Here is a 15,127-nt window from a genome sequence, read left to right as displayed (position 1 = left end):
TGAGAGCTATTAAGAGGTTAAAGCAGGTAAAAATATACAGACTGTGATGCACCTGTACATAATTCCAAATGGTAGCAGAGATGCAGTAATTTGCCAGTTTCCCAAAAGTCTCTCAGGCTTACCCAGAATAACTCTGGGGATCTCAGTCTTCTAGTTCAGTTATTCTGCCCTGCTAGAGCCCACAGAGCCCAGAGATGCAGGATCTTTCTCTGAATCCATACTTAGAACTTCTCCTTGCAGAAAACAAGCTGACAAGGTCACCACCCAAAAGGGTTCATTCTTTGATTGGCGGAGAGAGAAGAGCGCAGTGACCACACGCAGTGACCACTTTGCCTTCAAATATGCATGAATCAGTACTTTCCTGTTAAAATTCTTTATTTTCATTACACAAGGTTTCTTTCTTTTTTGATGGGTTATTTAGTTACTGGGTCTATGCAATGTAAATGTTTGCCATTATATTATAAAAGCATACAGATAAATGAAAACAATTCATGTAACATAATTAGTTGTCATGACATTTAAACACCAAATATATTCTTATACCATTAACAATCATATTGATCTATACTAACACAGAAATGAATTGGCCTGGGGCTTTGGCATGAGCTTGCACCTGCTAGCTGCCAGCATCACACATGTGTAAATGGTTGCAGGACTGGGGTCTAGAACAGCTCAGAAATTAGAACTAATTCATAGATTTCCACCTAATGCATAGAGATTCTGCAATGTTCACTGAAGGATATATCTATTTTTGCATGTAGTCACTTATGCCAGGTCATGTCACTTTATCAAAATGCGTGATAAATGGAAAATGTTCTACAGTAAGCTTAAGTGTAACTTTAAACCTGTCAAAATTAAGTATTAAGATATAATCCATATTTTAACAAATCAAGTGCTAATTATTTGGAAATCTCCACAGAATGCTATTAAATACAAACAGGCCTCAGTGAATTAAGTGACAAAAGAATTTGGCAAAGGCAAGTAAATCAGCAACATTCTTAAACATTTATTGGAAACTTCAGGTGGGATTGGAATCATCATGTAAATTAGACACACCTTCATATTTTTGTAGACTTATTCCATGTTTTTATATAAAACATTAGAATTGTGCAGTTTGGTTCTGAGAATTACACTGATAAAAATGAGTTGCAATAAAGGTTGTCTTTTCAAATTATTAAAAGACCGGGATCTCTTACAATACATTCAGAGCCATGAGTTATAGAGGGTTACAGACAAAAGCTTGGAATCTGAGATCAGATCTCTTCAGGCAGGCTTCCACTGAAGCCACAGAGGCTGCTTATGAAATTCAGGGACCTACCTATGCTATCTGAGTGTGGCCAAAATTTATAATGGAATTCAGTAGCAATACAATGGGATACAGAATGTAGGAGCCTTGGTCCAAGCAAGCTGTATAGCAAAGACCCTTAAAGGAGTAACTCTCTTTGCATTTCAGGCAATTAACTTAGGGCCAAATCCTGGTCACATCAAAGTCAGTAGCAAAACTTTCACCAAGTTCCACAGGAATACTATTGGTCCTTAACATATCACAGTGTAACACTGACAAACCCTGGTCATGGGTGGGCAGGATGGAGCTCAGTGCATGAGCCTCTACTGCCTGGTCTCAGTGTTACTAGCGGGTACAGAACACCACACTCAGGATGTATGTGGGTTACAACAGCATGATGCTATGTTTTTCAGAACTAGAAATTCAAAAATATCTTTATCTATATGGCCTGAATTAAAAATTTAGAGTAAGGATATTTTACTTAAAATTTAACTTATTTACGTTGTTAATTTTTTAAAAATAGCTTTTGTTTCATGCTCCAACTAGGCGGATGTATATCTTAAGCCAATCAAAATGAAAAATTTAATTAAACTAAGGCTTTTTTCCTAATCAGATGTTGACTCTGTCCAAAGAGAATGGCTGTAAGTGTTGCAATGTGGGACCATTGTACCACAAAGGGGTAATATCCTGATAATACATCTGTAACTTTGGTGCAGTGCATCTATAATAAACTTGACTGGAGAGCAGATAGTGAAAGAAAGAAAGAAAGAAAGAAAGAAAGACCAAAGGATCTGATCTTTTTTCTCTCCTCTGTATGTACAGGTGTAGGAATTCTTGTCTTTTCCTACTCTGTAACCTACCTAAAGCTATCTGAAATGCCAGAATCCCCCCAGATGAGCCCAGAAACTGGAGACTTGGTAACAATTTTTATAAACTGTCAGATTTGAAATAAAATTTTGGCACAATGGACCTCCCACTTCACACCCACACACACAAAAATGAGTATGAACAGTACACTCATCTCTACAATTAAAAAAAGCACACTTGCTTAACAAAAGAGACTCAGTCATAAATTTGCATGCTAGTCAATCTGAAATTCCACTAAGTACCATTATATAAGAATGTTCCATACATCTGAATTGCAGCTCTGTTCTCCCTGCTTTCGAAGATGGTTCATATAAGTGTACACTATAGAACAGAAATTTTGTATAACAGAGATCTGATTCACATGAAAACAAAGTTGAAACATGTGGAATGCATTCAGTATAGACAGCACCAAATTTTCTATAGCATAGACAACAAGGTCATGGGAAGCTGGTACTTAATCACAAATGGATATAAATGCACTTCTGCCAACTGAAGCAAAGGTTAAAGAAATTTACATCCTAGACAACACAACATTAGAAAAAGGCAAATCACCACTCTCACTAAATAACAGAGGAAATGCAAAAACCACCAATACAGTCCCTAGTGTATGAATGATGAAGCCAGAAGCAGTTGCAGGAAGAATATCATCCAGACCTTGGCCCCTGATTCTCAGAAATAAATCCAGAAAAGAGGAGACAGAATGTTTCCCCTCCTGTGCACTCTCTGCTTATTTCATTTTCACAGCAATAGCATTTAATCCACACACCCTCCTCCCCCCACTGGAAAATTGTTTTTAAAATACCAAACACAGGTAAAGTTGCTAAGTGATGTTTTACAACATATTACATATCACACAATCATCCCTTTACACAACCCAGGGAATCTTACCTGCTGCTCACATAGAAAACAAATGCACTGCAGTTGTCAAATGTAAGGAATGGCTTTACAACTCAAATTGCTTCTAAGAAAGATGTTTATTTTTAAAAGGGGTGGGAGAGAAATGAATACACATCACTGTATTACAGCAGGGGTGGGAAAACTACGGCCCACGGGCTGCTTCCAGCCCATAAGGCCTTTTAATCTGGCCCTGGAGCTCCCGCTGGGGAGCGGGGTTGGGCGCTTGCCCCAGTCCGCATGTGCCATGATTCTGCGGAGCTCCTGGAAGCAGGCTCTGGGCAATGCTTACTTCAAGCAGCTCCCGGAAACACCAGCATGTCCCCCCTCTGGCTTCTACGCATAGGGGCATCCAGGTGACTCTGCACGCTGTCCCCACCCCAAGTGCTGGCTCTGCAGCTCCCATTGGCCAGGGACCATGGCCAATAGGAGCTGTGGGGGAGTGGTGCCTGTGGACAGGGCAGCGCGCAGAGCCACATGGCCACGCCTCCACATAGGAGCCGAAGAGGGGACATGCCGCTGCTTCCGGGAGCTGCTTGAGGTAAGTGCTGCCTGGAGCCTGTGCCCCTGACCTGCTGCTGTGCCCCAACTCCCTGCCTCTGCCCTGATACCCCTCCCATCCTCTGAACCCCTCAGTCCCAGACCAGAGCACCCTCCTACACCCTAAACCCCTCATCCCTATCTGAGAACCTGCACCTCCAACCGGAGCCCTCACCTCCTCCCACATCCCAACCCCCTGGGCCAGTCTGCAGCCCCCTCCTGCACCCTGAACACCTCATTTCTGGCCCCATACCAGAGGCTGCACCCCCAGACAGAGCCCTCACTTTCTCCCACACCTCCAATTTCATGAGCATTCATGGCCCACATACAATTTCCATAGCCAGATGTGGCCCTCAGGTCAAAAAGTTTGCCCACCCCTGTATTACAGCCATGAGTGTCTGGGCTACATTATTCAGCCTACAGGAGGAAGATGATGGTGGGGAATCATTCTGGAGTGAAATTTCATATATGTTCTGATGGTAGTTGTCACCTTTACAAAGTATATTTAAAAAAATCAGCTTATTTTTTTCTTTAATTACAGGAGGGGGATAGATACATTGAAAACTTAATCTGCTTGTTTGTCAAATAATCATTTGTCTGGAGCTGAAAAAATGAATTAAAGACATATCTAACAGTAAATAGAGTACTAAATCTGTTCCAAATTCTAAATGTGAAAACCAGCGAGTGAGTCTTTCCACTGTCTTCAATGAGCTTGGATCAGGCCCTTAAAGAAAATTGAGGTTCTGTCAGAAAAATGCAAAAAAGCAAGAGAACACAAACAGGATCTTCTGACACCACCTGGAGAGTATGCTGTGAATTAAGAAATTGTAGGGGATACAGAACTGATTTTTACCTACTGTTCAGTAGCAAATGTAAACTATACTGTTGCATATTACATTCACCTATGATGCTTTTTCTCTGGAGGGATTGTGATCATTGTATCTGCCTATATGTTGGATCATATTTACCTGTACATTTCCTTGTTTGTATCATTTAAAGAAAACAAAGCCCATCCTTACCCTTCCCACCCTTTGCAATGAGAGTTTAAAGCTTTTCAGTGGAAAATTGGTAGTGTTCATTGTAGAGCTAATCATATTCATATTAAAAAATGCACTATATCGTGTGTGTGCTCAAAGTTATGTCATATATCCCCTATCCACCTGATTGCTTCCCAGGAGTTACATATGTTCTGCAGCTCACAGTAGCCCCGAATCCCCCATAGCACTGTACATCACAAGGACTCCCCTGTCACCGCCATCTTGCCTCCCACATGGCACCTCTGCCAAGATTTGGGAGGGGTCTTCAACATGGCAGCCTGTGGCCTGCAGTAGAAGAATTTTCTTGCAGCCAGCTAAGGGATTTTTGTGGTCTACAGGCTTGGGGGGCGACGGGGGAGGCAGAGAGGTGTGTGTACGGGCAGACAGTCTATCCTATAATACTGTGTGGTACCCATTTGGGAACACATGCATAGCTTACCTATAGTTATGCCACTCACAGGTGATGTGATGAACTTGAACTCAAACTCAGGCCAATAAGACCATCACATCACTTGCACTGAAATTTCAAACATCCCAAAGTCCTTCAGATTTGGGCTTTTGGTTCAGGCACATTTTAACATTTACAAACGCACATATGTATCTCTGGCACTTGTTAGGGGTGCACAAAACACTACCAGGAAACAGGAAATGGAGTGTCATGGCTACAGAAAGACAATCCATAATGAAGTAGTTTCCTACTAAAGATTGGACCTGGGGTATTTCAAATAGAACCAGCTGTTGAATTTTGGAGAGAGGAGTTTAATTATGGAAAATCACCAAGGAGACGAAGTAAAGCTAGAGAATGAAAACACTGTACATTTGTTTTCCTCCTGTTTTAGCCAACTTGATGTCACACCGTCTTTCACCCATCTACTGATGTTGATACATGGATTTGCAAGCCTCCTCTGAGAAACAGTGTAACATTGGTTATCCTAATGCAGGTGCTCCCTCTACAGGCCATGTCAACATTTTTTTTTAAGCAAGTACATGTAGACTGAAATGTTCTAACTGGTACCCTGTTAGGATGACCAGACTGCAAGTGTGAAAAATCAAGACAGGGGGTGGAGGGTAATAGAAGCCTGTATAAGAAAAAAAAACCCCAAATCAGGACTGTCCCTATAAAATCAGGACATCTGGTCACCCTATACCCTGTTAACTGGTTTTTGTCTGTGAAAGCCATAGGACTATCACAGGTTTTTAGTTTCCCTAAAAGTACAGTAGCTTTTCCAGTCTCTGATGTTAATACATAGAATGATTAGTAGCTTAGCAACACACTGTCTTTTGTTCTCTTGCTTGTGCATGCAGAAACAAAGAAGTGCATTCAGGTTATAAGTTCTAAAAGAAAATTTCTTACTAAAATTGATTCATAACTTCAGCTTCAGTTATTCACTCCATATGAACAAAATCTATTTTTTTTCAAACCAGCATACATTTTCCAGTGGTGATCTGCTCATCTGATAGCTATTTTGTCATTTTTACAATGATGTCTCATGCTGAAAAGAGAGCTAAAATAAGATTCAAAATTCCTAAATGCTAAACAAAACAAAAACTTGCAAACTCCTACTTTTCCTTCTCTTCTGTGAAGCTAATAATCCGTGCTCTCAGGACAAATGCATCTTTGCGATTTAGAAACAGACCAATGAAGAACATGTACAATATCCACCAGTAAAAGAACCTCTTGCGAAAAGAAATGAGGGTATGGATAATTCACCTTTAACAAGTTCAGCAATACTGTTAAAATAAATGGATGGTTTAATCTTCTGTCTGAATGAAAACTGTTGATAAATGGATTTATTTCTCACAAAAGGTGTTGATTGGACAGCCCTGGATACTGGAGTCCTTTAATTTCAGAATAGGTATATCACAGACAGTATAAATGTCTACAGCAACCCACCAGTGTGATTCAAGTCTGTTCCGCAGAGTTCCCCAGTAGGAGGTAAAAAGTTAGTATAACCTTCTTCAAGCCTATTCATTCCTTTGTGACAGACAAAGCAGCAAATAAGTACCAGTTGTTATGGTGGTTTTGGTGGTGTGGACCTTTGTCAGTTAGGAACTGAATTGAAAGCAAGAAATTTTAGTTAAGACGTTGAACAGCTGTCATATGATCTGTGTTTTGGCATATATAGTTCTGACTCAAATCCCTGGTAATTTTTATGTACAATTATTCCCATTTTGTTTTTTTTATCTTAAACAGAATTGTTAAGCATACACTTAGATTTATGTACGTTTTAAGGTATCATATAAGCTTGACTGACTGTCTCATCCTGGATTTTTTTCAGGAATGTATAATAAATACAATATAATAATAAAGTTCTAAATGAAAGAATGGTCATTACCTCAAGTATATCAGTTCATGAGTAAGTTACTAGATGAGAACTGATTTATGTCTCTTTTTCAGGGAGAGCTCGGAGCAAGGGGACTGCCAGGACCTTCTGGGCCTAGGGGAATAGGAATATCTGGTCCAAAGGTTTGTCACAGTCCATTTTGTAGCTTTGTGATCTTTATGGATGCCTGAGACTTGACATGACCTCACCTACACTGGTGTAACTTCTTTGACTACTGGATTTGCACTGGTATGACTGAGATCAGAATCATGCCTAAAAGATACAGGCCCTGATCATGTACCTATTTATGCATGTGATGCATCCCATTGAGTTCAGTGGGACTACTCATATGATTAAAGTTAAGCACACATGCAGGTGTTTGTGAGATTGGGGCCTAAAACTGAATAGATAATCAAACCAATAAAACCGCTAATTAAATTTAGTAACACAGACTGTGTTTGCTTCTGTTTATTTCTGAGCTGTTTCTTTTTAGTAGTTTCCTTTGAGGAGGCTTTTTAAAGTACATATGTATAAATATATGTACACCAGCATTCTTGCCCAATTAAATCTAAACCCAAGTCACCACATTAATGAATAAAAAATATTACCTCACCTACTTTCTCTCTCTAATATCCTGGGACCAACATGGCTACAACAACACGGCAAACTATATTTAAAAATAGTAATATATGGATTGAGAACAAAAATTGCCAGCAAAAACTAGTGTCAGAAAATATACTACTTACACTAAACTTAATAGGAAGTAACAGAATTTAAAAATTGTTTTAAATGGAAAGAGGAAAATCATTTTATCTTAAGAATTTTGTGGCCCTGATTGAAGGATATTCTACCCAGGTCTCAAAACAGTCTTTTCACCAACATGCTATATTTTATACAAACTCAACCTAAAAATAAATCTGTGTACAACCTTGCACATCTCTTGCCACAAATCACAGCAACTACTTTTCAGAGGTCGCTAACAGCTGGAAGATTCATGAGCTAAACAGCTGCATATAAAGATTCTTAAGACATCTGAGTTATGCAGCACTTCTAAATAGTATCTGCAGAATACTGGCACTTCACACAACATTGGAGATACTCTATTTACTGTATTGGAGAAACAACAAAATAGTAAGATGGACTATGACAATTTGATTCTATATTCTATGTATTGAGAGACCCAAGGGAAATAGGGAGAGAACAGCCCTTGTATTTCCTAAAACACAAGGGCTGTAGTTCTTCCTGGCCCTTACATCTTTCTCCCCCACTGTGTAAGAACCAGGCAGAATGTGACTCTGAATCAGCATGACCAGGCCCCGCCAGATGTGTCACAATAGTGACTTTTGACATATCTGGAGATATGACACACAACAGGTTAATGTGCACAACAGCCCATCCATTGTGTTTACAGAGGATCTGATATCTCCACTGCTTTGTCCCTTGTGTATTCAGTTGCACATGTGTGTAGAGCAAGTGTACAATGCTACCCCATCAGAATGTTTTACACCCACTTTGTACAGTGGAAAATCAGGCTTGGCTTCATTGGTATAATTCATTCTTTAAAACTTTGGGATGAGTTATTCCCTTGCTTACCATGGTGTATACAGGAGTAACTACTGAACTCAAGAACTACCTCAGTGTAAACTGTGTCAACCAGAGGAAAATCAGGGTCAGAATCTTAGGCCTGGTCTTCACTGCTGCTGAAGTCAATATACGTTATGTCACCCATGGGTGTGAAAAAATCACCTCCTTGAGCGACATAGCTTACATCGACCTGACCTGGGGTCTACACTGCCCTATGTCAGAAGGAGACACTCGCCCACAGACTTAGCTTCCGCCACTCGGGGAGGTGGAGTACTGAAGTCCACAGGAGAACAGTGCCGATGTAGTATGCTAGTGTATACAAGCCCTTACAGTTTTAAAATGCTTCTACTCTTATCTTTGCTTGTGGTAAATGTGTGTTGATTAAGAGTAATGTTAGTAATTGAGAGTCCTCATACTAATTCTTCTCTTTTTGCTGCACAATTCTTAACAGGGAGCTGTGGGACAGAAGGGTTTGCCAGGTCCACCTGGCCCTCAAGGGGATAGCATACAAGGAAGCAAGGTAACCAAGTTTTACATGATGTATAGCCAAGAGATCTCTATTTAAAATAGTCTTTTGAAGAGATTCTTTGTTTCTTTTTTGCTGCGCGTAAATTCAGTGTACAGGGCAGTTTTAATATAGCCAGTTGAATTAATTTCTGTGAATATTAGTTGTGAATTTAACCCCTAAGTTGATGGGTTGTTTATGAATTATTTACTTCAACTATTCACCTTTTGTTATTTGTGGTGTGTGATTGGTCACCTAAATTAATCTGAATTATGTCTGCTGTCCAATTAATACTTTTTAACCATGAAAAGTAAGTCTCACTTTTACAAGATGCTATTTATTTATTTGGATTTTTACTACTCTATAATAAGAGGATGTCCATAGGCCCCTGGACATTGGGGGAAAAGGGGACAATTGCCCAGGGGCCTGGGTGATTTAAAAAGGCCCAGGGGCCCCTGGCTGCTGCAGCAGCAGTGGCAGGAGTGCCAGGCCCTTTTAAATTGCCCAGGTGGGCCACAGGGTGCCTACGTGCGTGAGACTGCTCTAGGCCCTGCACTCTGGGGGTGCCTGTGGGCCTGTGTAGGCAGTTCCAGAAGTGACAGGGGCCCAGAATTTCTGTCAGCAGGCCTGGGTGTCCATTCATTGCTCTGAGCACTCTTTAGCATATTTTAAAAATACACTGACAGGCCTGTCATTTACCCCCAGATTAAATCAAATAACCCAGAGACAACATAAATATAACAGAATTAACCAGCCTCCGGCACAGTCACTCTCCCCGCCCCCGGTACCAAGCCCCAGCCATCTCTTATGAGTGAGGGAGCAAAGTGAACCTTGTAGTGCACTTTGAGGGTTAACAAACTGGCTGTGATGAAGAAAGGTAGGGAAGCAAGTTCTTAATGGCCAGGGCCTTAATGGAGAACACCCCAAGTGCCAATCTTATTTTCTAAAGCAATGGGAGTACGTACACGCTTAAGTGTATGCTTAAATGCTTTGCTGTTTCAAGAATAGCATGTTCAGCATTTTGCAGGATTAAGCTCCTAGTGATGAGGTGCACTCGCATAGCTGTGTTGAGAATGGTTGAGAACCAGTTGGTAATGGTTACAGAATATATCATGTGGAATGTATCTGACTAAATCTTGTGGTTACAGTGGGTTTAGCTGTAGCACGGAGATTAGCCAAACCAAGTGGAAATGTTTCAGTGGTTGAAATGCATCTAAAATGCAGGAAAAATAATCTGCAGAATGTACAGTATTTGTGCAAATCCACATTTTTTCAGTTATAGGAGAAAGAATCTGAGGTAGCCAAAACATTCTCTAGAGGAGTAGTCTTGTATGTACACAACTTTAAATGTTTTCTCTATCCCATTATGAGATAAATTCAAAACATGCAGTATGTTTGAGACGTGCATTAATAGTTTTACTACTGAGGGTTTTTAAGGTGGTGACCATGATCCACTGAAAAACACATTTAATAATGTGGGCTATTGAAATAAGATATTTGTCCTTGCATTTGTGACAACTACTATAATAATGTGGCTGAACATGCATAGCTGGCCCTAGAATTTTGGAGAGTCCAGTGAGTTGTGTCAGGATGATTAGTGAATTACATAATCATTTAAACTATTAAAGTATTTAATCTTTCTTTCTTAGCACTGTGGCACTTGTCTTGATACTCCAGTAACTGTTTTCTCCATCCATTGAAATCTGTCTCAGTGGTGCCAATCACTGATCTTTTTCAGAAGTACAGTGCCCATTTTTTGTTTGGGCAATAGCAAATTTCAGCCTAAGAAGTTATTACTTATGTGGAACTCTGTTCTTGTAGAGAGAATGGAGATTAGGAGAAGAGATCAGTTACACAAATCTGATAGCAGCATTGACAGGGTTTGCCTATTACAGAAGCCACTGTGTATCTTGCCCAAATCCACAATAAGTTCAGAGTCTAGATTTTATTTAAAGGTGCATTTATCGATCAATTCTCTAGCAGGAAGTTAGGGTCAGGGACCTGAAAAACAGCATTATTGAAGAAACATAATTTGCTTTCTAGATAAGACTAAATAACCAATTTTTAGTTGAATTACAGCATGTGGGTCAAATTGGTAATCACTGAATATTTTTAAATTAACAAAACGTGATCTGTATTGATGTTCACTGAAAGGAAAATCCTGCTTGCCTTATACATGTGAGAAGACCTATTAGTGTTAATGGCATTGCTTGCATGAGCAGGGTTTAAGAACATAAGAATGGCCATACTGGGTTAGACCAAAGGTCCATCTAGCCCAGTATCCTGTCTTCTGACAGTGACCAACACCAGATGCTCCAGAGGGAATGAACAGAACAGGTAATCAGCAAGTGATCCATCTCCTGTCGCTCATTCCCAGCGTCTGGCAAACAGAGGCTAGGGATACCATCCTGGCTAATAGCCAGTGTTGGACTTATCCTTCATGAACTTATCTAGTTCTTGTTTGAACTGTTATAGTCTTGGGCTTCACAACATCCTCTGGCAAGGAGTTCCAAAGGTTGACTGTGCATTGTGTTTGGCCTTATGTTCAGCATTCATAAGGAATGAAATTCACTATTTCTTGAATAAAGCCTCTTTGGACTTTGTATGCAGTACTAAACAGGGAATATCCATCACTGGAGATTTTTAAGAGCAGGTTAGACAAACCCCTATCAGCAATGGTCTAGATAATGCTTAGTCCTGCCATGAGTGCAGCAAGGGACTGGAATAGATGACCACAAAGTCCCTTCCAGTCCTATGATTCTATGATTGAATTCACCTGCTCAGTCTCTCGGTAGGACACAGAGCTGAACTGCCACCCCTCCATAACCGCTGTTGCAGCCTAGCAGATGGAATGATAGAAGAGCACTCTCCGTGACTCAGCTTCTTCCCTAACTCTTCGTCTTTATTGGGTCAGCCCTCCCTTTGGGGAACGTCTGCCTCTGTGTACTCCTTGGTGCTGCTGCATCAACTGTACTTGGCTGATGTTGGCTGACCCAGACTCATTATCAGGGAGACTCTGTAGCAATTGTTCTAGGATGAGGGCATCCATTATCTCCCCCACTGTTTGCATCTCAGGCCTCAGCCAGCAGGTGGCCCCATCCATCAGTCTCTAAGCAAATGCCAGAGGCCACACAGCCCCCATCCATCAGGCTGACCTGAACTTTTGGCTGTACTTCTCCACCGACAGGCCCACCTGGTCTAGGATGGCCGCTCTCACCATCTCATAATTCCTGGCCTGTTCCTCACTCAAGGCCATGTAGGCCACTTGCGCTTCTCCCACCAGATAGGGACAGCAATAGGGCCAAGGTGGCCCTATCCCATCTGGCACCCATGGCTACCCGCTCAAACATACTGAGTAATGCATCCAGGTCATCTGTCAACCCCATTTTACAGAGTCCCAAGCCTGGCAGCCAGGTGCCATCCCCTACTGCAGGACTCACCATTTGTTGCAGGAGTTGCTGCTGAATGCTGGCCTGCTCTCTTATAAAGTCCTCTAAGCTTTTCTGCTGTTCTGCTTGCCAGATTAGCAAGGCCGGTCTGTCAGCCTGGTGGGACAGCTGGAAGTTTTGCAGGGCCTTCTGCATCTGCTCCTGCTGTTTTAGAAGCCATTGCAGGGTCTCCTCCATCTCCAGATCACCAACCACCTCCATTGGCTCAGGCTCCCGAACAAACATATATATGTAACAGGGCACAGGTGGGCCCCTCTGTCATCTGCCACTTCTTCACCCACAAGCCAGCCAGTGACTCTGCTTCGGTGCAATCACCTGTGCTCTTTATTTACAGTAGAAGTTCCCACAAACTTATAGCCACAGCAGGGCCAGCTCTAGGTTTTTTGCCACCCCGAGCAAAAAATTTGCTGCCCCAAGCTCCGAGAGCACAACTGCCCAAGCACAAAAAACAAAAACAAAAATAGAGAGGCTGGAATGCCGCCCCTGGAATTGTGCCACCCCAAGCATGTTCTTGCTTTGCTGGTGCCTAGAGCTGGTCCTGAGCTACAGACAGCATCAGGACTGCTGGCTTCTGTGGTCAGCAGGGGAGAGCAGCCTCTAGCTCCCCAGCTGCTCCCTTTCCTCCCCCCACTCCCAGCTTCCTGCCAGCCTTTATGTAGCCCCTGGCTAAGGAGGCCGGCAGCTGTTCCCCTTTTGCCACTTAGGCCTGGGCTTACTCAGCCAGCTCCAATTCCGCTTTCCTGATTGGAGCTGGCATGACCGAGGGTTCACTCCAGGTTTCCTTGCCAGCACCATCACAGGACCCCACTTCACATTGGGCTTAAGTGATGTCAATGGCTTCAACATATGAATGGAAATAGCCACATTTCACATAGCCAGTTTTATTTTACACCTGTCATTCTCTTGCCATTAGTCATGCTGCAGACTCACCCTTCTATCCTTTTACTATGTACATCATATCACTTTGCACTGGCTTATTCCATTTTGCCAACATGTAACTTCCAGTGCCATTTATGTCCTCTCTTAATTGACCCTTCTGTTTAACACACTTGTACTGAAAGTGAATCCCTCGACTATCATTTTAATAATTTTCATAAGTCCTTATTTCCTTCTCTGCTATCTTTTGCTTCCCTTGTCTGAGGCTACAGGAAGAGAACTTTACGGAAGCAGTGGCCTTCCTCAGACATTTCCATTTTCAAACCAGTAATACTTTAGCAGAGCACACACAAACAAAATTTTGAAATGGGGTAAAGTGAAACATAAATAACTTTGCTGCATCTGCTTTAAGCCTTGTGCTTATGTTCTCATGGGAAAATGTCAGATGTATATATGTGATTTTCATTTCATAACATGTTCCATCCACATTTTAGTATCATTCTAAACCTATCTAATGTCTTAGCTAGCTGTCAGTAAAACTAAAAGCTGTGACTGCTGTCTACAGTAATTAACATTAATAAAGAGTGGCCATTGACTGGGCCACATTACATCAATATTCCTTTTTATTAAAAAATGACAAAAATGTAAAATATCATATTTCTGTTTACTCTAAAGACCTGATCAGATTTCCTCCCCTCTTCCCCCCCCCCCCCAGAATGTTTGATCTACAAAAGAACAGGAACGGAGGCCTTGTATGGAATCCTGGTCCCACTGCAGTCAATGGGAGAATTCTCATTGACTTCACTGGGGTTAAGATTGCACTTCAGGGGTCACTACTTCACCACAGTATTACTCCAGGTTTATGCTAGTGCAATTCCATATCTCAGCTGGGAATCACAACTTAGAATGGTCTCAGGCTGTCCCAGCACTTATTTTTCCCTGTCACTTTAAAAAAAAAAAAAAGACTGCTACAACCCAGAGACTGGGGAAAGGTGGTAGAGAACACTTTGTATGACTACACTAGAAGTGCTACCACGGCGCAGCTGCACCAATGCAGCTGCACCACTGGCTAGAGTGTCTTTACCAGATGCTCTACAATGGGAAAGAGCTCTCCTGTTGACTTAATTACTCCACCTCCATGAGAGGCAGTAGCGACATTGGTGGGAGAGCGTTGATGTAGTGCTATCTACACCAGCGCGTAGATTGGTATCACTTACATCACTCAGGGGTATGAATTATTCAGGGTGTTTGTGCAGCCCGTGCTGAATACTGTGCTGCTGTGGCCACACTGCTAATTTTAACTATGCTAGTGTGGTTACATCTACTTATGCTGCAGTCATACTTCAGAGCGCAGTATTGATATACCCTAACAGAGCTGAATCTTCATTAGGCCTTGAAGGTATTGTACACTACAGTAGCACTCCCTGTGGCTGTGGAAGAAGTGCTTTAAGATAGACAGCTTCCTTCCTTTCTGTGGGGCTGCACCACAGAGACATCTGTTTATCATTCCTTTGGGCTTTGTAAATGTACATTCCCGTTATGTAACACTTGTGACTGCTTTAAGGCTGCTTAGCTGAGTTGTGGGACTGTTCTGCCTTTGGTATGTTGTCTCAGTCAAAAAATATTGACATTCCTGTGTTAAAAGGAACAGAAAGGTTCGTGAACTTCTGTCAATGTAATGGATTTTCTGTAGATTCAGGAAGTCCACATGTAATTAACAATTACTGTTTTTAATGTCCAGTTTCCCTGGTGGCAGTTATATTGAA

The 15,127-nt window shown here is 41.6% G+C and overlaps 1 protein-coding gene across 2 annotated transcripts in view; it reads left to right on the top strand.

The window, feature by feature from the left end:
• COL28A1 (collagen type XXVIII alpha 1 chain) overlaps nucleotides 1-15,127 on the top strand; it is a 105,660-nt gene that overhangs the window by 68,526 nt on the left and 22,007 nt on the right. For both annotated transcript variants that reach the window (XM_030550637.1, XM_030550638.1), the window contains 2 exons: nucleotides 7,022-7,090; nucleotides 8,983-9,051. In XM_030550637.1, coding sequence (XP_030406497.1) covers nucleotides 7,022-7,090; nucleotides 8,983-9,051 — 138 coding nt within the window. The remainder of the gene's footprint in view (nucleotides 1-7,021; nucleotides 7,091-8,982; nucleotides 9,052-15,127) is intronic.

This window comes from Gopherus evgoodei, chromosome 2 (genome assembly GCF_007399415.2).
Source record: "Gopherus evgoodei ecotype Sinaloan lineage chromosome 2, rGopEvg1_v1.p, whole genome shotgun sequence".
Classification (NCBI taxonomy): Eukaryota; Metazoa; Chordata; order Testudines; family Testudinidae; genus Gopherus; species Gopherus evgoodei.
This window is presented reverse-complemented; position numbering and strand designations above follow the sequence as displayed.